At 39.0% G+C, this 27,199-nt stretch overlaps 1 protein-coding gene across 1 annotated transcript in view; it reads left to right on the top strand.

Moving 5' to 3' along the window:
- Positions 1 to 302: 302 nt before the first annotated feature.
- si:dkey-11f4.7 (piezo-type mechanosensitive ion channel component 2) overlaps positions 303 to 27,199 on the top strand; it is a 33,959-nt gene continuing 7,062 nt past the window's right edge. The window contains exons 1-42 of the mRNA XM_035158607.2: positions 303 to 366; positions 1,825 to 1,920; positions 3,857 to 3,958; positions 4,160 to 4,205; positions 4,301 to 4,460; positions 4,548 to 4,761; positions 4,920 to 5,133; positions 5,729 to 5,894; positions 6,622 to 6,732; positions 6,972 to 7,013; positions 7,183 to 7,315; positions 7,531 to 7,685; positions 8,359 to 8,625; positions 9,453 to 9,561; positions 9,803 to 9,924; positions 10,493 to 10,552; positions 11,415 to 11,563; positions 11,651 to 11,815; positions 12,465 to 12,506; positions 12,676 to 12,708; positions 13,339 to 13,451; positions 13,871 to 14,046; positions 14,646 to 14,822; positions 14,985 to 15,149; positions 15,407 to 15,607; positions 15,720 to 15,924; positions 16,424 to 16,525; positions 16,643 to 16,808; positions 18,248 to 18,491; positions 18,627 to 18,723; positions 19,751 to 19,910; positions 20,557 to 20,646; positions 21,254 to 21,336; positions 21,670 to 21,735; positions 21,890 to 22,002; positions 22,381 to 22,501; positions 22,984 to 23,055; positions 23,172 to 23,338; positions 23,680 to 23,876; positions 24,367 to 24,516; positions 25,564 to 25,899; positions 26,049 to 26,307. Of these exons, the coding sequence (XP_035014498.2) occupies positions 303 to 366; positions 1,825 to 1,920; positions 3,857 to 3,958; positions 4,160 to 4,205; positions 4,301 to 4,460; positions 4,548 to 4,761; positions 4,920 to 5,133; positions 5,729 to 5,894; positions 6,622 to 6,732; positions 6,972 to 7,013; positions 7,183 to 7,315; positions 7,531 to 7,685; positions 8,359 to 8,625; positions 9,453 to 9,561; positions 9,803 to 9,924; positions 10,493 to 10,552; positions 11,415 to 11,563; positions 11,651 to 11,815; positions 12,465 to 12,506; positions 12,676 to 12,708; positions 13,339 to 13,451; positions 13,871 to 14,046; positions 14,646 to 14,822; positions 14,985 to 15,149; positions 15,407 to 15,607; positions 15,720 to 15,924; positions 16,424 to 16,525; positions 16,643 to 16,808; positions 18,248 to 18,491; positions 18,627 to 18,723; positions 19,751 to 19,910; positions 20,557 to 20,646; positions 21,254 to 21,336; positions 21,670 to 21,735; positions 21,890 to 22,002; positions 22,381 to 22,501; positions 22,984 to 23,055; positions 23,172 to 23,338; positions 23,680 to 23,876; positions 24,367 to 24,516; positions 25,564 to 25,899; positions 26,049 to 26,307 (5,910 nt within the window). The remainder of the gene's footprint in view (positions 367 to 1,824; positions 1,921 to 3,856; positions 3,959 to 4,159; positions 4,206 to 4,300; positions 4,461 to 4,547; positions 4,762 to 4,919; positions 5,134 to 5,728; positions 5,895 to 6,621; positions 6,733 to 6,971; positions 7,014 to 7,182; positions 7,316 to 7,530; positions 7,686 to 8,358; positions 8,626 to 9,452; positions 9,562 to 9,802; positions 9,925 to 10,492; positions 10,553 to 11,414; positions 11,564 to 11,650; positions 11,816 to 12,464; positions 12,507 to 12,675; positions 12,709 to 13,338; positions 13,452 to 13,870; positions 14,047 to 14,645; positions 14,823 to 14,984; positions 15,150 to 15,406; positions 15,608 to 15,719; positions 15,925 to 16,423; positions 16,526 to 16,642; positions 16,809 to 18,247; positions 18,492 to 18,626; positions 18,724 to 19,750; positions 19,911 to 20,556; positions 20,647 to 21,253; positions 21,337 to 21,669; positions 21,736 to 21,889; positions 22,003 to 22,380; positions 22,502 to 22,983; positions 23,056 to 23,171; positions 23,339 to 23,679; positions 23,877 to 24,366; positions 24,517 to 25,563; positions 25,900 to 26,048; positions 26,308 to 27,199) is intronic.

The raw sequence follows: 27,199 nt of genomic DNA, 5'->3' as shown, positions 1-27,199 counted from the left end.
AAGAGCAGAGGGAGTCATCCTCTCGGTTTTAAGTTAAGATCTTCAGCTCCCTCTCCTCTCTCTTTCATCACGGTGCTGATCGTCACTGGACCAGCACATCTATCCCGTTGTTTGACTGTGTTTTCACTGCTGTATTGGAGGATGCTTTGACTGCATCTGCACACGTTCTTCTTCAGAGACATGTGTGGGCAGGTTGGAGTTTCCCTCCACACTGCTGAGACATTCCCAGATTTGTGCACACATCTGGAGGACAGTAGTATCTGAAGGGGCTGCGTGGGTGTCTCTGACACAGAGGAGGAGACATGGCAGGGGACCTTGTGGTTGGGATGCTCTATAACTTATTACTGCCACTGCTCCTGCTGACTGGTGAGTTGTAGTGTGATTATTTTATCCATGTTTTGCTGACAGGAATAACATTTCTGGTGCATCGCTCACCAGAGATCAGCTAGAGAGTAGGGATGATATTAAGCTTAGTTTAAATATACAAACAGTATTTCTGCAGCTGATTAAGGTTTTAATGTGCCCGAGATGAGATCAGATCTGAGTACAACTAATCATTAAGAACTGCTGTAACTGGAAAATCTTATTAAACTAATAATTTGCATTGCACTTTCTGTGTATAGAACAATTAAGTGTTTTACAAAGAGGTAAAGTTCTATTCTAATAATAAAGGTATATTTCCTCCCGTTATTGAAGGCGATGTATCAAAGACTCAGAGTTATTGTAATACATGTGTCCTTACTGTTGCACACAATTCTCCTATGGCTTAACACCAATTCCGTCTTATAGACTGATTTAGCTTTCTGTTGGGTGCATTGAGTTGGGTCTTCAGTGTTGTTATTGAGAAGCATGTGTGTTCCGACTGAGATAAATCATGCTGACTGCAGATGATTATACTCAACATTATCACTACTGTTAATGTAATGATGTTGTAGTGAATGGTTAAATGTGTCCCTTTGCTCTTCTGTTACAAAAAACAATTGTTTAAACTTAAACAGACTTAATTTAAATTCTAATTAAGTTGGGTTTTCTCTGGGCCTATGGTCACACAGGTTGAGTTTATTGGACACACTAAATTGTCCGTAGGTGTGAATCTAGTACGAATGGTTGTGTGTCTGTGTATCGGGCCCTGTGATAGAATGGCTTGTCCAGGGTGTAACCCGCCTCTCCCTCCAAAATATTTCAAGAAATCGGCTGATTAATGGAGAAAATATGAAATATCAAGCAATGTAGACATGAGGACATCAATTGTTTTCCATTCAATTTTAGGGTGCACTTACAAAAAACTAAAACAAATCTCCTGAATTAAAATTTCAGTCAAATTTCATTACGCTCTGGAGCAAACACATATAGAAGCTGTTTGTAATATAGCTGGAAAACTGCAGTTTAAGGTAGATTTACATGGAAAATAATCACTTAAATTACAATTTTCCTGATCAGTAATGATTCTCTTATGTCCACTTGTTTAACCTGATGACTGGTATTAAAATAAAACACAAAATAACAACGTCAGAGATTAATGTAACTATCTACATTTCAGCTCAAGACAACCTGGCCTAGGTTTCTATTTTCCTTGTTTTCAGTTTTAATGCTAAGTCTCAGCACTCTGTGGTTTCTATATAGTGTGATGAAATAATTTTAGAATTTGTTGATCTGCATTAATTTACAAACATTCAAAATCAGGCAGGAGGCAGGTTACACTCTACACAGGATATTGACTTGTTTTCTCTATTTCATTTTTTGTTTGTCTATTCTCAGAAAAAAAAGGAGTAAATTATGTGACAGTGGATTTAAAATATGTGTAATCTTTCTTCTGCACCTCAGCCTCCTCGGTCCGCTACAATGGTCTGTCAGTGGTGTATTTCCTGTTCCTGCTCGTCTTACCGCTGATGCCAAATCCTAGCCTGGTCACCATGAAAGGTGAGAGTGGCTCCAAAGACAAAACATATCATTTGTATGATTTGAAACATTTTTATTTGACCCAGTTTCCAAAATGTGTGGTTTTGCAGATTATAGAATTACAAGTAAAAAAAAACTGTAACAAACTCCTACACTAAAATGCTGGGTTTGCTTGAAAGTCATTTATATGTTCTTCCCCCAGTTTCTGTCACAGTAATTTTCCTCATTATTACCAGTAGTATAGAGCAAACGTTTTAAGGCTGTTAAGTATTTTCTATTATGTACATTAAACATTTCAAGCAAAAATCCATGTTAAATCAAAGTTGTATATATTTTATAGCATTGTACTGTACCTCTAGCACTGATCTGTGTCCAGAAAAACGAATGTGAACATAATAATTCAAACATAATAATAATTGGGCAGAAGCATTATCAAATGAATCAAAAATTATCTCAGTAGTTTGTTGTGCTATATCTTTGCACTTATTTTCTATTATTACACACTAACATTTTCATGTGTCTACATATGTGGTTGCATATATAAACTACCTGTAGATAAACACAACATAATACAAAACACCGAAATGCATTCACTCTATGTCATCTGACTCTCCCTTTATTACTTTCTAATGAAAAAACTGATGACAAAATTACATTTAATTGCTGATTAAAGTTTAATGTGATGAAAAAAGTGGCGACACAGCACAATATATAATATATATATGTAATATATATTGAGTAAAATAAAAAAAAGTGTGTGCGTATGTGTTTATCTGCTTCATGCGTGTGTGTGCGTGTGTGTGTGTGTGTGTGTGCCTTCTCTATATTGATCACTGCATTCTGATGAATTAAAGTATCTTCACCCCTCCCTCAAAGTACTTTGTAAAGGGGATGTGGTCAGAGCAGTCGAATCAATTATACATAGCCTGGTAATTACAGCTAGGAATTAAAAGATGTGATGTCAGCATTTTGACAGCGTCATCGCTTTATTTATTTCTTTCTCCTCCCATCCCTCCATTTAAAAACAGTTTGCTTTATCGCTGGTCTTTGAAAGCTTCACAGATCCCCCAGTTATCTAAATCTCCCAAACATGGGCTCGCTGTCTTTGGGCTAAGTGGTCGAGTGTGTGTACATCCTGTGTGTGCGTGTGTTTGTGTGTGTGTGTGTCTCTTATTGGGAAGCAGAGAGGTTTAAGTGAAAAATTGCTTTTAGTAAAAAATCCTGAACATCAATAGCAGATATGCTGGCTCAGCTGACTATCAATGCTTTCGGATCTCCATTCTTTTTATTACTAGTATTGAGGTGAAGTCTGAGATTTAAATCGGAGTATTTTTTTTTGAAAAGTCATCGTAATTTTAGGATCCTATTCTTATCTTTAATGAAATCTAATTAATTTAGCACAGAAGGAAAATGCTACTTAGTATTTGCCTTTGCTCAAGAACACAGGCTCCAAACCAGCCCTTGAACTGCCTTGGTAGAAAAGAGGTAAGAGACTCGGGTCTGGATCTGATTTCACTTGATTCCAAAGTCCATTTTTTTTACTAATGTCAACACTGTGTAGTGTTGAGTACAATTAAAAATGTGGTATTAAATATGATTCGTGTCTACGGGTTTCGGGTTCGGGTTTGGTTCGTATCAGGTTCGAAAACTGCTCAAAACACAGAAGTGGATTGCCATGTGACGTCAACTGTCCCGTTCAAAGATGACTGCCAAAGGATCTGTCTGGTCTAACACATAAATTAGAGTTTGTACCACCAGATGAATAAAAAAAAAATGAAATCTGAAACTGTGACAACCACTCCAATTCAGAAATAAATAAATATACCATGAACTGCTTTTAGCTCAGTACATTGTCAAGATACACAATTGGACTGAATAGCTTCACTTTGAAATATATTTGTTCACTTTCACTTTTGTCTCCTCTTGGCCCTCTGTCACTGTTTGCTGCTCTGTTTAGGTAAAACAGGGCAGTTTCTGCTGATTATCATCTATACCAGTCTGATCTTCCTGGCCCTGCAGTGCTTCATGCAGATCCCCTTCACCTACATCCCTCCACATGGTAAAAGCAAAAATTGTGTCACATCTTAGAGTTAGAGAGTTTTTGTTCAAATAAAATGTCACCAGTCCTGTGAGCAGACTTCAAAACTAGCAATGTTGTAGAAGTTCAATGAAAGAGCTGCAAAATGTGACTATTGTCACATATAAATTCAAATCTTTGAGGAACTAAAAAGTATTTTGATGAACATGTTTTCTTTAACAGTTAGCGGCCACTTGGACGATTTCCTCTACCACGTGGGCATTGTAAGGTATGGGTGCACATTTGAAACAGATCTTCATACTTACATGTATGTGGCATTAACTGAGAACCGAGAAACCTATGGTCATGGTTGTGTGTTTCCAGATTCAGCTCAGTGGATCCAGGGAACATTGTACGTCTCCTGGCCCCAGACGTGGTCCTCTTCGTTTCTTCCCTTTTCGTACTGAGACTCTGTAAAAAACTCCTGCGCCCCGTTCCCCAAATCAGTCTCCATGAAAACGGAATACCCCCGTCTGACCCTGAGGTAACCACAGGCACACTCATCGACTGCTATGACATTATTCTAAAACCTGACAGTGATATGAATTGGATAATTTCACCCGTCTGGCAGGAAGTGGAGACGTCTGAAGCAGAGTCTGATGGAGACAGTGACTCAGAGGGCTCCTCCTTTGACAGCTCAGATGAGACCACGGTGCCGGTTCAGGCGAGTCCGCCCCAGTTTGTCCAGAAGCTGAAAGTGTTTGCAGCCGGACTCAGACTGCTGCTGTCAGCAATCATGAACACAGCAGGGAAAGTGGTGGTGACCTTACTGCTGGGGTTGGCAGGTACATGACAATCGTAATTACAATGCTCATACATTTTTGTCTATTTCGCTTTTAAAAAAATCTCTTGCCTTATCACACTTTGTTGTTGTTGTTGGTGTGTGTGTGTGTGTGTGTGTGTGTGTGTGTGTGTGTGTGTGTGTGTGTGTGTGTGTGTACAGGTATCACGCTGCCTTCCCTCACCTCAGGTTTGTATTTTGGGGTATTTCTTGGACTGGTGTGGTGGTGGGTGTTCAGCCGCTCCATCAGCCTGCTCCTCTTCAGCTCCCTGTGTGTGATGATGGCCATCTTCAGCGGGGGACACCTGCTGGCTCTGTACCTCTACCAGCTGCCCCTGTCCCAGCACATTGTCCCACCAGAAGACGTCTTTGCCAGGTACAGAAGAGATTGGAGATTATATGGCGTTTGAATTAAATATATGATATTAGCAATGTTGAGTCTAATTTAGTCTAATGTAACCTTAAAACAAATAAAAGTTACAAGCTTTTGTTATTTGAATGCAAGGACAAACATTTCAATGCAAGGTACATCTTCTACTCAATGAAAAAGGAAAAAGATAGATAGGTAGGTGGGTAGTTAGAAGAAATACAGACATATAAGGTGCAGTTTAAAAACAAAGTCTAAATTTTAATTAAAATACAAGGCAAGTAATGCGATCATCTTGGTGCAAAGTATAAATGTTTACAGGGCTGAGAACTGATTCATTTAGTCCAATTCAGTCAGTGTGGCAGAGGTAGATGAATTGATGTACCGTTCCCTGACACAGCGAGGTAGAGTGAGTCAGTTTTAAGTCAGTTTGTTTTTCTTCAATTACCTCAAATACAATGTAGAGCTCAGAAAAGGCAAGTACTTTTGCCAGGAGAAAAAAAGAAGAAGTGTTTTGAAGTGTTTTATGCCTCATGCACATCCCTTATTGAACTGCAAACAACCTCTTCACTCTATCGTAACTCTCTCTTCCCCCTGTCCCCAGACTGTTCGGTATGACAGGTATAATCAGAACCAACAGCTCAGACTGTAACTCTCTTGGTCTGCACCCAAACATCAGCTGGCCTGACTTCATCAACCCTTTGGTTCTGCTGCTGCTGTACTACACACTGGTGGCTGTGCTGCACAAATGGGTCCATATAACTGAAGAGGTTAGTTTGGTTTGGGGTTTTTGTGCATATTAATACGAGTGTTGCTGCAAATTGTACTATCACTACTGCACAACCACAGCTCCTGCTGGTTCCACGCTGCTACCAACAACCTCTGATCGGGCTATAGTGGGTGGCAGTTATAGAATAAGTTAAAAACTCCAGAGGCTACTTTCCATTACTCTACTTGGTAATAGGGGGCTGTGGCTCAGAGTGGGTCATCCACTAACCAGAGGGTTGGTAGTTCAAACCCAGTCTACCCCATTTCACGTGCCAAAGTGTCCTCTGGCAAGTTACTGAATGCCAAATTGTCCCTGCTGTGCTGTGCCAGTAGTGTATGAGTGATGTATGATAGGGAAAGTGCTTCACATAGATTCATTGTATGAATGTATCAATGGCAAAACTGTACTGTGAAGCGCTTTGAGTGGTCATCAAGACTAGAAAAGTGCTATATAAATACAAACCATTTACTATTTAATGCTGACAAGTCCTACTGCCAATGTGACGTAAAATTCTGCAGCCACTATGGTTACTACAACTCTCACTATCAATAGTTCTACAAAAAACACAGTCACTACTATCAATAGTGACTGCTGCTCCCTCTAATGACAAATGTCTTTTTGTGTTTGTGCTATTTTTGTATCGCTATAATTCGTCTTCATTAACTTCACATATTATTCAGATGGTGTTAATCACATGACAGGCTCTTCACAGCTACTGTGCTTCTCAGGATGCTGTTGATGGTGAGGAACCTGAGAGTCCAGTGGAAAGTCCAGTGGAAAGTCCAGACATTCCTCCAAGCTTCTCCAGAGTCATCTACATCTCAGGAGATAAGCAGGAGGTAATCTACAAACACAGATGTTTGGCTTCTTAGTTACATTTTTGGGTCACAGGAATAATGTTAATGTATTTGGCTCTGAACAAAGTATTGATTCTCTAAGTCTGTGATGGTTAGTTTGCCTCAGATAACAATGGCATCAGATACATGCTGAAAAAACAAATGACACATCATAGTTTTAATGCAGTTTCACTGCTGCAAATGTCAGAAGACACAACAAACCAAAGATTTCATTTTTTCAGCTGTTGAGCAGCACAGATGATGAAACCTATCTACCTGATGAGGTAAGCCGGTTTATTGCCCAATGTTGTTTTTCAGATGTAGCAGTAATAAACAAAAAAACGGGAGGCGTGTGGACTCATTTAAAAAGTACTAGTGGCTCTCTCGCTGTTTTTGGCATCATGAACTTGTTAGACCTAAACTTACAGCATAATACACTCTTTGTTTTTTCAGCCAATGATCTTAATGACAAGCAGCTCCTGGCAAGATGTCCATAGAAATGAACTGGGATCTCTGTTAGGAGCGGCCGGTTACGCAAACTGTCATCCTCCGCCACAGTATGAAGACAAAGACTCAGCATCTAATGGTAAACACACTAACATCTCTGAATAAAAGACCTCGGTGCAGTGTCCTCAAACCTCACCAACACATATGTTAAATCCCTGGGAAGGATTCTGTCAAATCATCAGATATTAATGAACTGTACTTGATTTGCCCACTAAATTTTGTGGTGTAATTCCATTTACTCCGTTTACTGAAGTCTTTCATGAGATCTTTTCCTTTGTCTGTACCTGGTGGTAGGGGCAGAAAACGAGGGAGATATGGAGGAGAAGACTGAGGAGGACACGAACAGTCCGGCAGAGACGTTGGCTCCTCCCTCAGGTCCAAGTGGTCTGGTCGTCTTTGGACAGCTGGTGCAAAAACACAGTTATGTCAGTGCCCTGATCATCATGATGGTAAAGTCAACTGATTATTGATGGTTTTCAGTTTGTGTGACAAGTCTTATAACAACTATTGTACCATCATAGAAAAGAAAGACTGAACTAGAAAATATGCTCTGGTGTATCTGTAGCATGGGTCAGCTCAACCCAAATACAGTGTATGACAAAATTATATATTTTTTTCTTAAATTAACTGATTAGAGTTGACAAATATAGAGACTGCTTAGGTAACAGGTTAGGCTATATTAACCGCAGGCTAATTTAACATTAGCACACTATGCTAGCATTAGGTGTAGCATAGGTTAGCTCAGTCGAAGTACAGTGAATTGCATTTCTAATAATTCTAATAATACGTTTTATTTATAAAGCTCCTTTAACAATGCTTTAATCATTGTTGCATAGGTTAAAAATACATATTTAGTTAACCGTAGCAGGCTAAATTGACATTATCACACTGTTTAGCTGCTAGCTAATTGAGTACATTTTAAAACAAAGTGATTTTAGTTTAGCTAACTATTAGACATTGAGTCAACAAATAAATCTGAAAATAAAACACAGCAGACGTTAGTGTTAACTTAACAATTTTTCGGTTTCATATGTTTTTTTTCATATACAGTTACATGTTAGTGCCATTCAATGGAGGAAAAACCCAGACTAGCATCAATGCATTTAAAATATGTGTCTTAAGGTTTGGAGCATCACCTACAACAACTGGCTAACCTTCGCCCTGCTGGTGTGGTCCTGTATCATCTGGATGATGCGAGATCGCCGGCGCTATGCCATGATGTCAGCCCCATTCCTCGCCGTCTACGGCACCGTGCTGCTGGTGCTGGGCTTCCTGAGCAGCCTGCGCCTGAGCCGGGCCGAGCTCTACCCAGGTCTGCCCCCGGCCGTCATAGTGGACTTCGACCTGAACAGCTACCACCCTGCGCCCTGTGTCCACCTGGGAGCAAAGGTCAGTGGCTAGTAAACTCACATGAAAATTAGTTTTGGATGAAAAAAGTTCATTAGCCACGCTAATGACAAAGTTAATGTCAATGCTAAGAATCCTACTTTGTTCATAGAGTCATGTGTATTGAATACAGCTGCCAACGTTTTAACATTAAATATATCTTTATAACATAAAATACCTGTGACAAGTTCAATGAGAAACAATACAGAAATTACAAAATATTCTTATAGTAGTTTAATTCAGTTTATCTGCTTTAACAAGACTGTGGAGGGGGTTCAGACTAGTTTAGCACTGGCAGTGTACTGTTAAAATCTGATGTACCTTTTTCAAGAAACATATTTTAACATATCACAGGTGAGAAAGCACAGGTGGTAATACTAAAAACACCATTATTCAGACTATTGACCTTATTCTGAATAAGACATTATGTTTATGTGAGTTGCTAATAGAATATCCCATTAATATTCCCGTTTACAAGTTAGAGAGCATAGTCTGACTATGTCGATGTCAGAAAATGTGCATGTCTACACAATGCAAATTAAATCAGAATACTCCACGTCTTAATTTGATTGTTGCTTATTCAACTTATTTGGTTTAAGGTAATCGGAAAATGATGACATGATAAGAACTACCTTAAATGACAGAGACCATGTTTGAGAAAGAATAGTTTAATGTGTACTTTTTAGTTTGGCTCATGTCCCATTTGTTAAAATTGAGGAGGTGGGATTTATGACCTATGTTCAGAACCTAACCATGTTTACCATGCAGAGTAAAGCGCTGCACATGTACACTACATATGTTTTACTTACAATAAACTTTGTTTGCTGCAGGTCTTCTACAGCTTCAGCTTTTGGTTGATGTTTCGTCAGCAGCTGAAGGAGAGACAGGAGGAGCAGAGCTTAAAGGACGAGTCTCTAGATGAAGTCAAAGTCGTGTCACGTAATTTATTTTTGGGATTTTCTTTGCAAAGATTATGGTTAATGTGTTAGAGAAAAAAATATGTGGTTTGGAGCAATGGAAGACATATTCATCCTGACATGAGGCCAGGCTGTGTATAGTCCGACTGGCTCTGTTTCCTGCTCTTTTTGTCATCTATTTTCCTTCTGTCTTTCAACTTTTTCCCATCTTTTCTTACCCTTCTCCTTCCTCATCCTCCTTTTCTCTGTTTTCTCCATGTCAGTGGAAGAAAATCCGCCCTCAGCTCTCATAGTGATGCTGATCTCAGGAGTTAAAGGGACACTGGTGAAATACTGGATACTCTTCTGCTGCTCCATGTTCTTTGTCATCAGCTTCTCTGGAAAGGTATATTTTGACACACTTAAAAACTAAGTGCTGGTGAGATCAATGTTCATGACATATTCCTAATCAGACCCTCCCAGCTCTGCCACTTAACTCCCTGGAATTATCAATTGAAGAAAGCCCATAGCAGAAATTTGGTTTCGATCTGAAGTCAGGAAACTGGTGGATTTCATTTTTTAAATGATTGTAAACTGCATGAGAGGGGGGTCATTGGGTTCAGGGCTGGGTTTGCTGGTTTTGTTTTCCTTTAATTGAGAAAATGTATCTAATTGAGAAGAAAATGTATTTCTGATCAAATTAGTTTAGAATATTTATTCAATCAACAATATTTATTTACTTTTAAGCATTGATTTACTTTGGATACTATGTAGTCACACTACATTTATGTTTTTGAAGCTATCTATATGCAGACTCAGGATTTTTTCTGTAATCTAGAAGTCCAGGATAGATTTATCAGATTTCTTGGCTGTCTAGCAAAGAAAAAGTAACTGCAGATATTATACTATATATAAATAATATTTGATGCACCGACATCGACCTTATCTTTCTTTACCATGTTCTACTTTTTTAGGTGGTCGTCTACAAGATCCTCTACATTGTCCTCTTCCTCTTCTGTGTTGTCCTCTATCAGGTTAGTGATTTTAGAGACGTGTCTGGTAAGAGAAAAATAACATTTAGTCTTAAGGACGAATATAGCCGGTGACTCAACGGATATCTTGCATCTTGTACAGTAATTACGTTTCTCCTGGGTGTGAAAACCTTAATTTATACTTGCATTTATTTTCAGACTATGCAGCCTACTGTACACATGGTAGAGTAGATGATGGATTAAAATGTTATGCTGCGCTTGCTGGGGTCAGTGAATGGAAAGGAAGTCAGCTTATATAGTTGAGACATTGTTGATTTTTTATTTCACAGTCACTATGGAGTCAGGTTCATCTGACACATGTTGACTCCTAAATTATCATCCGTGAATCGTTTAGCTATTGTTAGTAAATTAAAATGTTGAGAACATTTCTAGCTTGTGTAGCTAAACTGTGTGTGCTCACACAAACACCGCCTGTGCCTCATCAATGGTGCTTTACAGTTACAACCATATTGATTATGTCTCATAAACACTGAGCCATGGTTTTTTGCTGTTTTCCTTTTTTTTCTTCACTGTCTTATGTTTCTGCTGACCTTAAAGAAACGGTGGGCACTTACAGGAAGGTCTAATGGCTGTGGAGGCGACGTAACACAAGAGAGCAGTGTCTGTCTGTTTGGACAACATCTGCAGCAGACAGCTGTTTTACATGCTTTAGTGTGTGATGGGAGGAGTAAGGGAGAAACGGCTATTTATGATGATGTAGCTGCTTATTTTCAGAGACACACAACATTCAGATTAAACTGTATCATCACAGGAGGTCTAACTAATGAGTAATCCTGGCACCTTCCATTCTGATTAAGATAAAAAATGACTCTACTGTAATTCTGTCCCTTTCGTTCCCCCTCAGATCCGATATGACGTGTGGAGGCGGATCCTGAAGACGTTCTGGGCCGTGGTGGTCGGTTACTCCATGTTGGTGCTGATAGCCATTTACATGTACCAGTTCAGAAGTGTGTCGGCGCTGTTTAGACAGATCATGGGCATGTCGGAGGACGGGTAAATGTTTTGTGTTTGCTCATATCGAAATTTATTTAGCAGTCTTGACCATTTTAATTATATTGTGTTTCCTGTTTGATTCTCTAGTCTTCGAGACCTGGGTTTGGAACGGTACGACACAGTGGAGCTGTTTGCGCGTATTCTCCTTCCTGCTGCGTTTCTATTGGCCTGTATTCTCCAGCTGCATTACTTCAATTCAGACTTCCTGACGCTCACTGACCTCGACAACGTACCTGTGAGACAGGCTTCCAGGTGAGACAAAGAGCATCCTATTCAAATACAGATACTTTCACCTGACATAAAATCACCTTTTTTAGAGAGAGTCAATAGTAGTAAAACACCAGAAATGACTGTTAACCTACTAACCAAAGACTGGTCGTCAACTAACCAGAAGGTCGGTGGTTCGATCCCGGTCCCCCTCATTCCGCTGATCCTCAAATTGCCCTTGAAAACTGTGCTGGCAGTGTGTGAGTGATATGTGATAAAGTGCTGCACATAGATGAACTGTATGAATGTGTGTGTAAATGGGTGAATGTGTACTTGTACTGTGGCTTGTAGTGCCTGAGTTGTCATCAAGACTAGAAAAACTTCTATATAAATACAGATCATTTACCATTTACTACTCTTAATAACAGTCACTTAGTTACATCTGGTGACTTTTCAAGAGCCAATATAACAAAATGTCTAGATGTGAATGATAGAAAAATAAATACGTTTGTATTTTAAAAAGAGAAATTAATTGTAAAGTTTCCTTCGATAAAACATGTTGAAAGTTGTATTTTTTCTAGAATATTTCAAGAATTTACTGTGGTTACAGTATTTATAAGTTCTGGCTGACTGGTAAATATACTGCACTATATATATATATATGTTTGTTTCATGTGTCCTTCTCTTCACACAGCGAGGAAGACCTCAGGGGTTCAGTAAATGTGATATCTGAGATGTAAGTGATGCATTTATTTCTCCATAAATGTTTTGTTGCACTCACATTTCAGAGACTTGTAAAGACTAATCACAATTTACTTTATCTTACACAATTTATCATCACAGTAACATTATATTTAGTTAACTTTTTGTAAAGTTCACAAATTTGTCTTTAATCTAATTTCCAGCATTAAAGAAAACATTGAAAAGCTCCAGAAAAGGTAAGAGCCTTGTTTGACTATTGATTAATGTTGTTTAATAACTGTTGTTTTCCGACTATACCTTGACTAAAAGTTTAAACTAACAATTTAGTTGCACTTAAATGGCACTTACTTATAGCACTTTGTAGTTTGGCTTTTTTGAAGAAATTGTACTTTCTTGATTCTTGTTGTTCTGGGTTTGTACCCTCATGGTTGAATGCACTTATTGTAAGTCGCTTTGGATAAAAGCGTCAGCTAAATGAAATGTAATGTAATGTAATGTTTAATGACTCATTATGCTTACTTGGAAGATCTATATTTAAAAATCTTTTTTATTGTCATCCAAAAATTATTCTTTACCTATTTACATATTCTCATTATTACTCTCATGTTTTACATATATATATAATCACAATAGAAAACTTAGAATAATAAGGACAAAGTAGGAAAATTGAATCAATTAAATAAAATTGTATTTAAAAAAAAGAAATACATTTATAGTTTATAAGTACCTATGTAAATTTTGAGAACATTTTTAGCTAGGACAACCTTTATTGTTAAAAAGCATTTAGTTGCTTGTTTCCTTCAAATGACAATAGTAAAGAAAAATGTGTGTTTTAGAAAACTGAAACGTTCACTCTTGTCCTGCAGACTTGTGAAGGAGGAGATGGGAAATGGGAAAAGTCAGGAGACTCTGGACGACATCGGACAGCAAGCGTCGTTTGAGAGAGGAGCTGAGGAGCAAGAGGAGACGACAGGAGAGGGTAACTAAAGCTCAGAACCAAAAATGGCTCTTCAGTCTCATTTTCTGACTGACAACAAGAATAATATGTGACTATATAATTCATATTGTGGTACCATGCATTACTTGGTAAAACTTTACATTGCATTACTTGGAAAATAACTTATTTACAACATTCATCAGAAAAGACAGTGTCTAACATAAAAGGAGCGGTGTATCAATGTTCAAACTATTTACATAAAAAGAAAAGAAAATTACACGATACAAACAACAACTGTTCACAGTTATGTTAGGTTTATATCAGTTTATCATAGAAGATTTCCTTTCTGTAAATCATTGAGCTGTAGGAGAGCTGCAGCAGAGTTGTGTTTAATTTTCAGATTATGTCTGATGCTTTGCTCCTTCCCTCGCTATGGATCCTCACTTCTCTCCTGCTCCCAGGAAGTGACCCCGGCAGCCAGGACGACAAGTGGATTGTGATCGTGGATCGTGCCTGCCTGCTGATCCTTCAGGCTCTGTCTGGATTCCACAGGCTCCAGGAGCTGAGCTGGAGACTGCTGGAGCTCCACAGCCTCAAAATCGTTTCCACGGGCATCATTTGGGTGTCACTGCAGGAGGTGGGATGTTTGATGTGTGCTTGTGTGAAAAAGTATATATATGTTTTTTTTCTCCTATCTTTATTCAAGAATCTGGTCTTTCAGTTTGAAAGGAAGGACTTATTGATTTCAAGTTCAGATTTTGAAATAGTTGTAATGCTTGCACTTAAATAGCCCCTGCTGTCATCAAGATTTGCTCTGCTTGTGCTCAAACTGTGCGCTTGCACTTAGATATTTTGTTGCTTTCCAGCTTCAGCTCTTCTCCACGTGCTCGTCACAGAGGCAGGGTGAGCACGTCACAGAGGCAGGGTGAGCACGAGGAGAAGAGCTGAGGCTGGAGGGCAGGAAAACTAAAACATAAGCAGAGGCTGTCTGAGGGGTTTTGAGTGAAAGCCATACAAGAACTGAATGTGAAATCAATAAGTCTTGTTTTCAGACTGAAACACCATGCTCTTGAATGAAGAGAGGAAAAAACTCTCATATATGTAGTGGAGGTAAAAACAACATGAAAGACATTGTTTTATATTCAAGGAGAGAAACACTAAAACTTGTGTGTAGAATTCAATTATCAGTCCTGAATTCTTTGGGGGAAAAAACATTTTTGCTTTCCATTTTTTCAGGTTTCTCTGATGAACTCGGTCTTCCTGGTCCTGTGGGTGTTTGCGCTCCCGTTCCCACGATTACGACCTTTAGCGAGCAGCATCTCTGCTGTGTGGGCCTGCGTCATGGTGGTGTGTAAGATGTTTTACCAGCTCAAAGTCATCAAACCCTTGGACTACTCCTCCAACTGCACCGCTGTGAGTATGCATAACTGTGTGTTTGATGGATAAGTAAAACCCTAAGAATTTTGTGTTTTGTTGTTTGCTGTGGGCATCACGCTTCCTCAGTTTTTGTCACATGCAACTGTTGAAAATGACTCTCACCTTCCTGCTTACACATAGTTGTCTTGTGTTTCTCAGGGCCTGGTGCCGTCCAACAGCTCAAGCCTGGATGATGAATTCGGGCTGAGGGGGAACATGGTGGAGCTGCTTGGAAGATCTATTCTCTACATCGAGCCTGTAGACCCCATCTACTGGTGTGGAGCGCTGCGCAAGTGTGAGGGCAGGATTCTCCCCTGTCTCAGGGTACGGTGAAATTTACACTATAGTTTGGTTCAAGGAAAAGCTTGAAAACAAAACTGGTTTTGTATTTCTATTATAGGACATGAAATACACTGAACCAGGTTTAAATTGTGACATCATGGCCCATGCAACATTATATTCATACAAACCATTTTTTAACCCTAATAATCCCATTATTATTTTTCCTGATCATTTTAACCATGACATTAGGACATTATCTCCCAGTTCAGTTTTTTACTAGAAAGTGTTTTGTGTTGTAGAACCATCTGATGGTTCTTGGGCTGCTGGTGTTCGAGGCGACTGTCCACCGCCACCAGCTCTACTTCCGTCTCCACAACGACCTGAAGACCCCGCCCTTTAGCATCATCTTCCAGGGAATCACGAGGCAGCACCTGGACAACGGTGTCCTGCCCTGCATCAAGTACTTAATCAACTTCTGCTACTACAAATTTGGACTGGAGGTACACTTTAAGGCCTGTGTGTCTGTATGTTTGTCCAAATCTGATCACATGTTTCTGAGCTGTGTAATATGTCTGACATTGACTTCTTTCTCACACATGCACATCTTCTTAGATCAGTTTGATCGTAGCGGTCAATGTGATCGGTCAAAGGATGGATTTCTACGCCCTGCTCCATTCTTGCGCCTTATTGGCAGTCCTGTCAAGGCGACGCAGGAAGGCTATCGGGGAGGTGTGGCCTAAATACTGCTGCTTTACCGCAGGGCTAATGGTGCTGCAGTATGTGCTCTGCATCGGCATCCCCCCCGCCTTCTGTGCTGGTATGAAAGATTTAATCTCGGTTTGATTTCTATATAAACTATTATTTATATCCAGTTCCTATCAAAAGTACAGTTTTGCTTTGAAAAACTGATGAGGAACTGCAAAGCAAGAAAATATATATATAATAGACATAATAGATCCAAAAGCATCACAGATGTCCACACCCACATGAAGGAAAGCTCCAGATGAACACCTTCAGATCACTGCAGGGCTACAACTAGCAATTACCTTCATTATCAAATTAATCTCTTAACGTTTAACTTACTTTTAATAATCACCTATTAAATGACATAAAATATCCATCATACTTATTTTATCTTAATTTTGAAACAATAAATGACTTGATTTGTGATAAGTTTTCTGTTGATTGACTCATCAGTTAATTGACCAATTGTTCCAACATTATTTCACAGAGCATTAAATATGTCACTGCATAAAATCCTCATTCCATGCTCTTGTTTTCTACTCTGTTGTATATTCTACTATTGTACTTGTCAGATTACCCCTGGAGAACTGCACTTCAACCTTTGACTTCTAATGTCATCAAGTGGTTTTACCTGCCTGACTTCGCCATGCGACCCAATCCTTTATTCATATTCTGTGAGTCTATCTTCCTTTCGCTTCTTTGTTCCTCCTCTTTTCTCTTATTCCTCTATTCCACTGTTCCCCCTGTCATTCCTCGTGTCATATCGTTTGTGTCTCTCCTGCTCTCTGCAGACGACCACCTCCTGTTGCTGGGTTCGTCTCTGCAGTGGCATGTTTTTGAGGAGGAGAACCGTGCGGTGGTGCGACTGCTGGCCGGAGACAACGTTGAGATCAGCCGCAGTCTGGATCCTTGTTCCTTCAACCAGTTCATACCTGTCAATAACTTCCTTCACTGCAGGTCAGAAATATTATTCCAGCTTTTCAAGATTTTTACGAGTTGAGTCTTTGTCCCATTTCAGTTGATCTAAATGTTAATTTTAAATGGCTATCTACACTATCAAAAATGTATCTGACTTATGGTTGGATTTATTTTCTAATCACGATGCACACAACTCTTAAATCTAAATTTATGGACTCTGAATAAAAGCATGAACAAGCCTTGACTCCATAATCGAGCACTTAGTTAATCTCTTGAAACAGCTTCCTGGTCTGCAGGTTAAACTGCAGGTGGACAACCGGGACTCCATCACTCTGGTTTGCGGTTGTTTTAGGAGCATTAATGGGTTGAGATAGATCATTCATTTATGTCCATTGTCAAACTCGTGAAAGCTGTTCTGGTAAATTGAAAATGCTGGATAAGCACTCATGGACGTTTCGCATTTCCATGATAGATCAGGGCCTTTGCTTATGGATTTCATTTCACTTTCTGCTGCAGGCCATCATCAGATTTCTTGCTGTTGACAAAATACATTTCAATAAAACAAAACTCAACCAAAACCAAAACCTTCCACCGAGGACATATTCATGGACAATGCATTAAGTTGTATGGTTTCATTTATCAAGAACAAATAATCTTTTTTCAGCCCTCAGCCCTCAGTGCCACATCCCTCAGATTTCTTTTTTAAAATTTTGTATATTATATTGAACTATCAAAAAGATATATTTAATAAATTAATCTTTGTTTATCTCAGCGTAAACACTGGAAACAGATCGCTAGGCTGCCTCGGCACACCATGTCAGGCTACTGTTTGCCCATATTTACAGTAGTACACTGTAAAACCATAAGTTGTTGATTTTGACACATACAGTGAGTTAATCTGTGTTAGCTGGTGTGATCTTTGAGTTTGGATGGAAAGGTCAGCATTAAACTGTCTAATGGCTTAACATCGATGATAGTGATGTACTGGTATTGATCTTCTCATCCGTCTCTAATCGACAAGGAAGCAAAATTGAAATGTTCGATTTTTTTTCATGTGAAAAGCTGCAATGTCAGTGCGTGTGTGCATTTTTGTTATCAGTGGTAATGTAAGAAAAGTTTAATATACATTGATATAATATGTATGCACCTCTAACCAAGCATGGAGAGAGGTGTAATGACTGTAAAATGCTGCTGTTTATGAAGACGAATTTAAAACCACAACGAACTCATTAACTTTATTCAAATTTCACTCAGCGGCAAGAATCAGCCTTTAAACCTGAACAATTATAATGTTTTGACTTTTATCTTGATAATTATGGATAAAGGCTGAGATATAATTTTTGCCCATATCACCCAGCCCAACCCAGTCTTTTTTCTGTGAATGCAGAGATAAATGAAGTTGTTTGTAGATGCAATATGACAAGAAGGATAAGAAATGACTTCATGTTGTGAAACGTCTGTCTCTGTCTGGTCTTCAGGTCCTACCTTGACATGGTGAAGGTGTTTGTGTTCAGCTATTTCTTCTGGCTGGTGCTCTGCCTCATATTCATCACCGGCACCACTCGGATCAACATCTTCTGTCTTGGCTACTTGGTGGCATGTTTCTACTTCATGTTGTTTGGCGGCAGCGTGCTGATGCAGCCTGTCAAATACATCCTGCGTCTGTGGGACTGGCTCATTGGCTACACCTGCTTTGTGATCGCCATGAAGAACCTACTGTCTGTGAGTTACCACATCAAGTTCAGCATTTGTCTGCATCATTTCAGATATGTGTTGATTTATTGTTTAGCTTTTCCTGCCCTTTTAGCCTCTACTGATTACAGCCTCTTTCTGCCTCTTTCCCTGTTCTGTGCTCAGCTCGGTTCTTGTGCGTACCTGGACAGCCTGCTGAAGAATGGCTGCTGGTTAATTCAGGCCTTCAGTATGTTCTGCACCATCAAAGGCTACGATTTCCGTAAGTGTCTGTAACGACAATCACTGACACCTTCCATGTGTATGATCAGAGCACGTTTTTATTTATTTAATATTACATGAATACTGCTGCTGTCACTTTCATGCATTATACAACACAAACTTGGTTGTACTTCATTTTACACAGTGCTAATAAGACTTAACTAGAAATAATATGTCATTAATTAGACAGGAAACAAACACAGTTTTACTTTATATCAGATTAGACAAAAAAAACAAGAAATAAAACACATTTATTGTTTTGTCTAACTTGATAACTTTTACATGTCTTCAGATAAAAAAGAGAACACAAAGGAAACAATTAATACACAATATGCTGCATTTATTTACTGCAAATGTTGTATGATAATGGTAAGAGGGGGGCAGAACAAGCCAACACATACAGTACAAACCAATGACAAACTGTATCATATTAGAGGTAATAATAATAATAATGCATTATTATAGTTCTGTACTATATCAAATAATAGTGAACAATAGTGAAATATGAGCAACAACCTATGATTGGATATCTACTTTGTATTTTTGTAAAATAAGAATTACATTTTCACCTGTGCTATATACTTTATTTATTACTGAAAAAATAAGATATCTAATTGGAGGGGAAATAATGATTCTTGACACTTGTTAAGATGATCAATAACATCATTATAATGGAAATCCCATGGTGGAAGGCACAGCAATTGATTAGAAACCATGTTTTGTAATTTACCAAAACATGTATTACATAAGCATATAGCACAGAAAGCATTGTTACATTGTTCTCTATCACAGCTAGTATTGTGTGCTCATATAATTTCCACAATTTACATTCTACAAAGTTATTGTGATTTTCTCTTTGTTTTGAATTTCTAGTTCCACTTTGTTTCAAAAGTTAAATTCACAAAACAGTTTGTATTTATGGGAATTTAACTTTAATGTGTGTTGCAGCTCTATACATTTGTAACATTCAATCTTACAGTGCACATATACAATATATATATATATATTTATTTTCTCCCATGTGGCAGCTGATCCTGATGATGACTGTGAGCTGCCGGAGGGCGAGGCCGGCATCGTCTGGGATGCGATCTGTTTCACTGTCCTCCTCGCACAGAGGAGGGTCTTCCTCAGCTACTACTTCCTCTATGTGGTGTCGGACCTCAAGTCTTCTAAGATATTGGCCTCCAGGTCTGAGCTCTACAAATGCTCATCCAACTCCTGTTTACAGATAGTGGGGGTACAAATATGCTGAGGGTATAAACATGAAAGTGAGAAGTAAATTGCAGTTTTAAATTCATTTCCCGGAGTTCACAACAAGCTTATCTATATTCACTTTATAAAAGAAGGGACATGGTCGACAAAGACAAGTCTAACTTTGCTTAGATCAAGGAACATCCTCTCACAGCTGTTTAAGAGAGTTTTTGCAATCGGCCATTTTACAGGTTTTTGATTATCAATGATAATTTCCAAATAATGCACTGAAAAGAGTGCAATTGAAACCCAATTCAGTTAGCCTACATATTTATTCATTGTTCAGTTATTATCTGAAATTTGATGCGAATTCTCTGTTAATCGTTTTTGATTTTTGCTTCAGTTCAACTGACCTGTTTCGTCCTAATTAGAAGACTCAATGTTATGCCACACATGCCAGCAGTTAGTTGTAAATAATTAATTGGACATTTTCCTATTGATCACTGTCTACTGTCCATGTAATACTATATACTATCAATTTATGTAGTTCTTGTAAAATCTGTAGAATTTAGTGGATCCTACTGTCTGATTGTACCTTTATCTGAACAGATGTTTTGTTCCTCTTCTTCTCTCTGTCTCAAAGGGGTGCTGAGCTGTTTGAGGCCAAGGTGAAGAAGCTGGTGGCAGCCAGACTGGAGATGGAGAAGAAATCCGTGGAGACGCTGAAGAAACAGTAAGACATATGCAGCAAAACTGACTCTTAAGGTGGAACGTTGAATACAGAGGCACGATGAAAAATTCAATGAAGGTGTTTTAATACAAAGTAAAAAGCAAAGTCTGACTCTAAGAAAGAGTAAACTAGCAAACCAAGGATTCCTGGTCCAACAGAGTTCAATTCTTCTTGAGTGTATTAGTGTGACACTGTTCCGACCTGGTATTAACATCTGTCCCGAGTGATCTGATCAGAGGTCAGCTCTAGCTGAACACACTGAAATGCATCCTGAATGTGTCCTGAGATCCTGCTACAGTTTAAACTTATTTTCCCGCCTCTCTTTGTCAACACTTACCACAACATAATGATTGATACTTTTCTCAAATTGGTAAAATCCTTCTTCATAGCTGCAGTGCATGTATTCATTCAGACACAGATTCCTCTCGCACTCACTCTCTCTCCCTCTCACTCGTGCAGGACATTACATTAACCTACATCTATTTCCCACGGACTTACTCTAACCTAAACCATAGATACTACTTGCCTAAACCTTAACCTAAGCTTAAACCAACCTTAAAACAAAGTTCACGAAAAGTAAACCACTGACCTGTCCACCCTCTTCCTGTAGGATGGAAAAGATCAAATCGAAACAGAAGCCCCCATCAGCGAAGAAAGCAGGCCCTCCTCCTGATCAGGAGCAGGTGACACTGGGTAACACAAGTGAATCTATTTTCTGTTTCTACTATTAATAACCCATCAAAGCATGAGCAGGCATTCACAACTGTATGAAAAGTGTCCATGAAAAATAAAAGTCAAAGCACATATCAATTTTTGGCATATTTGATATAGATCCAGATACAGAGAAAAGTTTGAAGTTTGTTTTTATGCTGTGGGATCAGTTAGGTTCAGTCAAGCTTTAAAAATGTATTTGTCACTGACTCATATAAATGTGTAAAATCCACGGAGCTCGTCAACCTCAAACACCATAAGAAGGAAAACCAAAAGAAATGTCATTTTGAACACATAATGAGCTGTGTTTCTCAGGTGATGATGAGAAGGCAAAGAAAGATGCAGGGAAATGGTGGAAGCCTTGGGTCTCTCAGCCTGGAGGTGAGCAACAACACGCACACATGTTTTAAAATCACAGAAAGCATATTATGTGGAAGGATGAAGACCGGCCACTGCAGCAGCTTTAGATCAGGTGCCTGTTCAAAGGCTGAACACAGTGCATCGTGATGTTTTGACACGGCTCTGTTTAACGCAGTGGAAAACAACTGTGGCTACCACCTGTTTGAGAGCGACACGGAGGAGGAGGAGGAAGACGTTGTAGAGAACAAAGAGGAGGAGAAAGCACCAAAGAAGAAATCCGCTTTCCAGGTAAGAGCCAGAAAAATACCTGAGACAAGAACTACATATAAATGAAAGGGATACATTCCATGTCTTCCATACACTGAATGATAATAGTGGCCTTTATGACTCAGCACTGGTGACAGCCAGAGGGTTTTGGTTTGCAGCAAATGTTCACTTCAACTCATGGATGAACTGATTACATTTTGATGGTCAATGGTCAAGGCCACTGTGACCTCACAAAAACTATTTTTTGTTGTGTAATGTTCACTGAGATTCATGGACAAATTGATTAGATGTGTGTGGTCAAAGGTCAAAGGTCACACTGGTTATAGTCTTTCTACAGCTGATGTCTCTATATGGTGACATCACCAGCCCAGATGTGTAACTATGCCTGTGATATTCCAGCTGGCCTATGACGCCTGGGTGACCAGCTCTAAGACGGCGCTGAAGGACCTGAAGAAGGATAAGAAGAAAAGAAAGAAAGAAGAGAAGAAGAGAGCAAAGAGAGAGCTGCAGCGACAGCAGGGTGAGAGAGCACCCTGTGGTGTTTACTGTGTGTAACAGCGTTTAATCCCACTCCAAATCTGGGAGACATTAAATCTTATCTGTTTAATGGATTAAAGAGTAGAAGAGAAAAGTAGAAGAAGATACAGTATATTGTTTACAAAGTTATATCTTGCCCAAAGTGCCTAAATTTAAAGCGCCATTTATTAAAAACTTTGATTCAATCTGTCCATTAGATTTGAATATTGCCTAAAGGTGAACATTATGGCACCAGGGGATTTATCGGGTCGCAGAAGCTTGAGGATACATTCGGAAGTTTATATAATATTATGAATCGTTTGTCCTGGAACTTGAGGTCACAAGGTCACGGAATCTGTATAATCCTCTGGAGACCATGAATTTGACACTGATCTGGCCGATCGTTGTGGAGACTTCCTGCTGTTGTTGGACACCAGGTCGTCACCAGCTGCAAAAAAGTTATTCAACATTAAAACCTCTTTGCAGGCATTGATAGAGCGGACTCCAGTGAACTGGATGAAAGCACAGTGGAGGAGGAGGTGGAAGAGGAGGAAAAAGGTAAACACACATGAACGACTTCATTACACAAAACCACTGGATTCTACCACCAGTGTTTGAGTGGTGTCAGACTTTTGGATCCACGTGTGCTGTATGTATTTGTCCTCTCCTGACAGAAAACATCCTGCAGCGTGTTATCAGCACCCTGAGGTTCAGCTGGGCGTTCGTTCAGTCGCTTCTCGACGACCTGACAGAGAGTCTCAACTCGTTCTGTAAAGACAACCTGGACATTTCCAAAGTGCTGCGCTTTGAGCGAGCATTACTCAACCAGCAGCAAAAGAAGGTGGGATGAAAGGATATAAGACTGACGATTGTAAATTTAATCTTCAGATGTTCAGTTTCATATTTAACATGTTGAATATGGACACAAATAAATAGATTACCAGTTAACATTTAATTTGATTATATACTGTAAGTTTTATTGTATTTTAGTAAAAAAAAAATAATGTCGGCAAATATGTAACAATTGTAAAAAGTTGCAGATCCTTTTACCCTTTGTTTGATGTATTCTAAACAGTACATATTGTACAGTAGATACTTCCAACACACACTGTGTTATGTGTGAGCTACAGCCTCAGTTTCTCTCCTTCTGACAGTGTCAGCGTTGTGTTTCTCACTCCTCAGGGCAAAGAGGTGAGCCAGGAGAGTGTGAAGCAGTTTTATGAGAACTGGCTGTCCCGTCAGAACACACAGTCGTCTCAGGACTACCTGGACGAATCCTCGCCTCCTCCATCCTCACCAGTCAACGTCTCTTCACACCACACATATGCCAAGCTGAGGAACCAAGCGTCTAAAGTGTCCTGGGGCAGCAGCGTTTCCAGGTAGGACGCTGAGTTACTCACATAATTACCTTCTTCTCATGTTGTCTCTCTTCTCCCACAATCGGCTGTGTTTCTTCCTCTGTGTCCAGGCATGTACTGCCAATAAGTGTAGCAGGTCGGCTTAATTGGCTTTTCTGAAGTCACAAATGACAACTAATCCTAAAAAAAATATCCAGTAAGGTTATCAGGGCAAGTTCATTTTGCACATTTATGTAATGTTATGTAATGCAATGTAAAGAGCTTTACATAAAATATAAAAGGTATCGTGACAAATTTTGAAGCAACGTAAGACAATACAAATATGTAAGACTTAAAAAGAAATGAAAAGTTACATAGAGAATAAAAAATACATAAATATATTGAGAAATATAAGAGTAACAGTGCTATGTAAAAAAAAATATTTTATACTATATATATATACTATACTATTCAGAGTCTACTTCTCTCCACTTATACCCATCTGCACGCTCTCTCCCTCCTCCACCTTCAGCTGTATGACGGATGAGACGATGCTGGGCTCCCGGCAGCCGACCCAGGAGGAGCTGGACGAGCCGCCCGCTGCCGACCAGCTCAGACGGACGCTCCTGAAGACGACCAACATCGACCTAAACTCCTTTGAGATTGACGAACTCTCACCAAGGTGAAGGAGAAATCTTCAGTGTTCACACACAGATTTGCGAAAGGTTTTTGTAGATAATAAATTCATAACTCAACACTCAGCAGCCACTTTATTAGGTGGACCTGCGAAATCTAATGCAATCCAATAGAACAGCTGAGCCATAATTTCTTCCTTTACAAATGAATAATGTTCAGAGAGGTGTTGACTATGTGTAACTGTGTGTTTACAATTGAAGCTGCAGTTTGCAGTGGTGTTGAATTGTACTGTTTTCATTAGCTATTAGTCTGTCGATTATTTTCTTGATTAATCGATTAGTAGTCAGAAAATGGTAAAAAAAAAATGTTAATATAAGTTTCCTAAAAGCCAAGACGGCCTCCTCAAATTTCTTGTTTGTCCACGAACCAGATATTCACTTCTGTGTCATTAGAGGAGCAAAGAAACGGAAAATATTCACATTTAAGAATTTAAGACTTTTAAAAAAAAAATTATTCAGTCAAACTGATAAATTGATTATCACAATGGCATATCTGTGGTATGATATTTCACTAAATTGTAATTGGTGTACCTAATAAAGTGGCCAGTATCTATTTCCCCCACAAAATGAGTTCAGTTAACATAATTACCTTTAAATCTGGAAAGAAGACAGTGCAGAGTTTAACCATTTATTTATATAACCAGACGTGGGAAAGAGCATCTAAATGAAACAAATCAGAATGCTATAAGTGTCCGCTCCAGTGGATTTATTCTAGAGGCCCTGTCCATCATGCAAATGTGGGCAGAATGTTCTGTGTGGGAATCGATCACCATCAATTAGTGCAAATTAAATGGAAGCCATCATGTTGCTTTTGTCTGAGATGTTTTTTTTCTACCATTCCAGACTGTTTTTAAATAAAGGATAAATCTTGAGATTCATTCATTTCCTTACATCTCACTCGCTTTTCCAGTTGGTCTTTTTATAACTATTTCTTGAATGTTTTTGCGCAACACAACATTTGCTCTCTACATGCGTTGTGTACATTTCCTTTATTTGTGAAGATAAAATATCTGTTTCCATCTTATCCTCAAAAGCTGTGAAGATGGCGGCCTTCAAAAGGAAGATCCCAAACAGGAAGAGGAGGAGGAGGAGGACACAGAAGATGAGAAGAAACCTGAGCAAGAACAAGAAGAGACAGAGCACAAAGAGAAGGATGAACTGCATGAAGAGGATTGTGAGATCGAGAGAGAGATCGAGCTGGACGAGGAACAGCCGCAGAAAGAAGAAGATGAGTGTAATGAATATCCAGAATGCGCCTTGGTGGGTTTCAGGGAGAGTGATGGAGAGAAAAGTCTGGACCTCACGGAGTCACCCAGGCCTCTGAGTCAGGATACGAGGAACCTCACTGCCAGCGAGCTGCTGCTCAACAAGTCAGTTGATTCTAGAAATGTGTTACTTTTAAACAAGATTAGAGCATCTTTAAAACAAAAGTTTTTCAAGAGACAAGTTGCTAATCTTCATCTCTTTCTCTGTCTTTCCCACTCTGTCTTTCCCTCACTTCCCTCTATCCTTTCTGCAGCATGTTTGAAAACGATGAGATCTCTGACTCTGACAAGTATTTTGTGACGTTGCCGAGGCCACTGAAGCTTATGTTCGCCCTCTACAACACCATGGTGTCCAAATCAGAGATGCTTTGCTATTTCGTCATCATCCTCAACCACATCGTGTCGGCCTCGTTCCTCTCACTCATCCTGCCCATTCTCATCTTCCTCTGGGCCATGCTGTCTGTGCCTCGGCCGTCCAAACGCTTCTGGATGACAGCTATAATCTACACAGAGGTAGGCTGTTTATCACCAGAGCTACAGTCATAAAAAAATGAACTCCTTGTTGGTGGTATAGTAAAAATGCCTGGACCAAAGATGGAAATAAAAGAAGGGAGGTTTATTTCAGGTAGGTTTTTTTTACAATGCTATTAATGCTCTGCTTGCACAGTAACATAAAGATGGCCTTCATCAATTTTGCATATGTTCGACATTTACCTGGCAGCAGAAATAGTTACTGTGCTCATATTTTTCATGATGCTGCACCAGATAAATAAATAATACAGTAATTCAATACTACAAGTCACAAGCTTCACGTGTATAAACCACATTATTCAAGCTGCATTTTATTCTGTTTTTAGAATAAAATGCAGCTTGATTTTCTTATAAAATAAGATAATCCTTTATTAGTCCCACAACGGGAAAATTTGCAGTGTTACAGCAGTCCACAAAGATGCATGTTGATCCATTACTGTCACAGCACAAAAGGGGTGATTGAGGGGCGACATCATGAGAAAACGTCGGGTGTTATTTATTTATTTGTTTATTTATTTGTTTAGATATTCCGTATTATTTGTAAATCTTCCCAGGTGCGTTATACCAAGAAAATATTGCCACTTTATTCTAAAATCAGTTTTTCTCTCATTATATCTCAAATGATTAAAACTGGTGTTTCATATAGAGTGAGACTAACATTTCAACAGAATTCATCTTTCTGAATTTATATTTTTGGTGCATTAGTTCTATATCTGAACATCAACTACAGAGACATATTCAAATAAAGAACTCTGATATTATTATCTAATGTTTGTCATTATATCTGTCGAGGAAGCATTAAAGTTACTGTTCTTGGTCATAACTATTCATTGTTTCATTTGATGCTCAATCCAGGACTTTCTCCTCTGTTTCT

Source organism: Hippoglossus stenolepis, chromosome 6 (assembly GCF_022539355.2).
Source record: "Hippoglossus stenolepis isolate QCI-W04-F060 chromosome 6, HSTE1.2, whole genome shotgun sequence".
Lineage (NCBI taxonomy): Eukaryota > Metazoa > Chordata > Actinopteri > Pleuronectiformes > Pleuronectidae > Hippoglossus > Hippoglossus stenolepis.
This window is presented reverse-complemented; position numbering and strand designations above follow the sequence as displayed.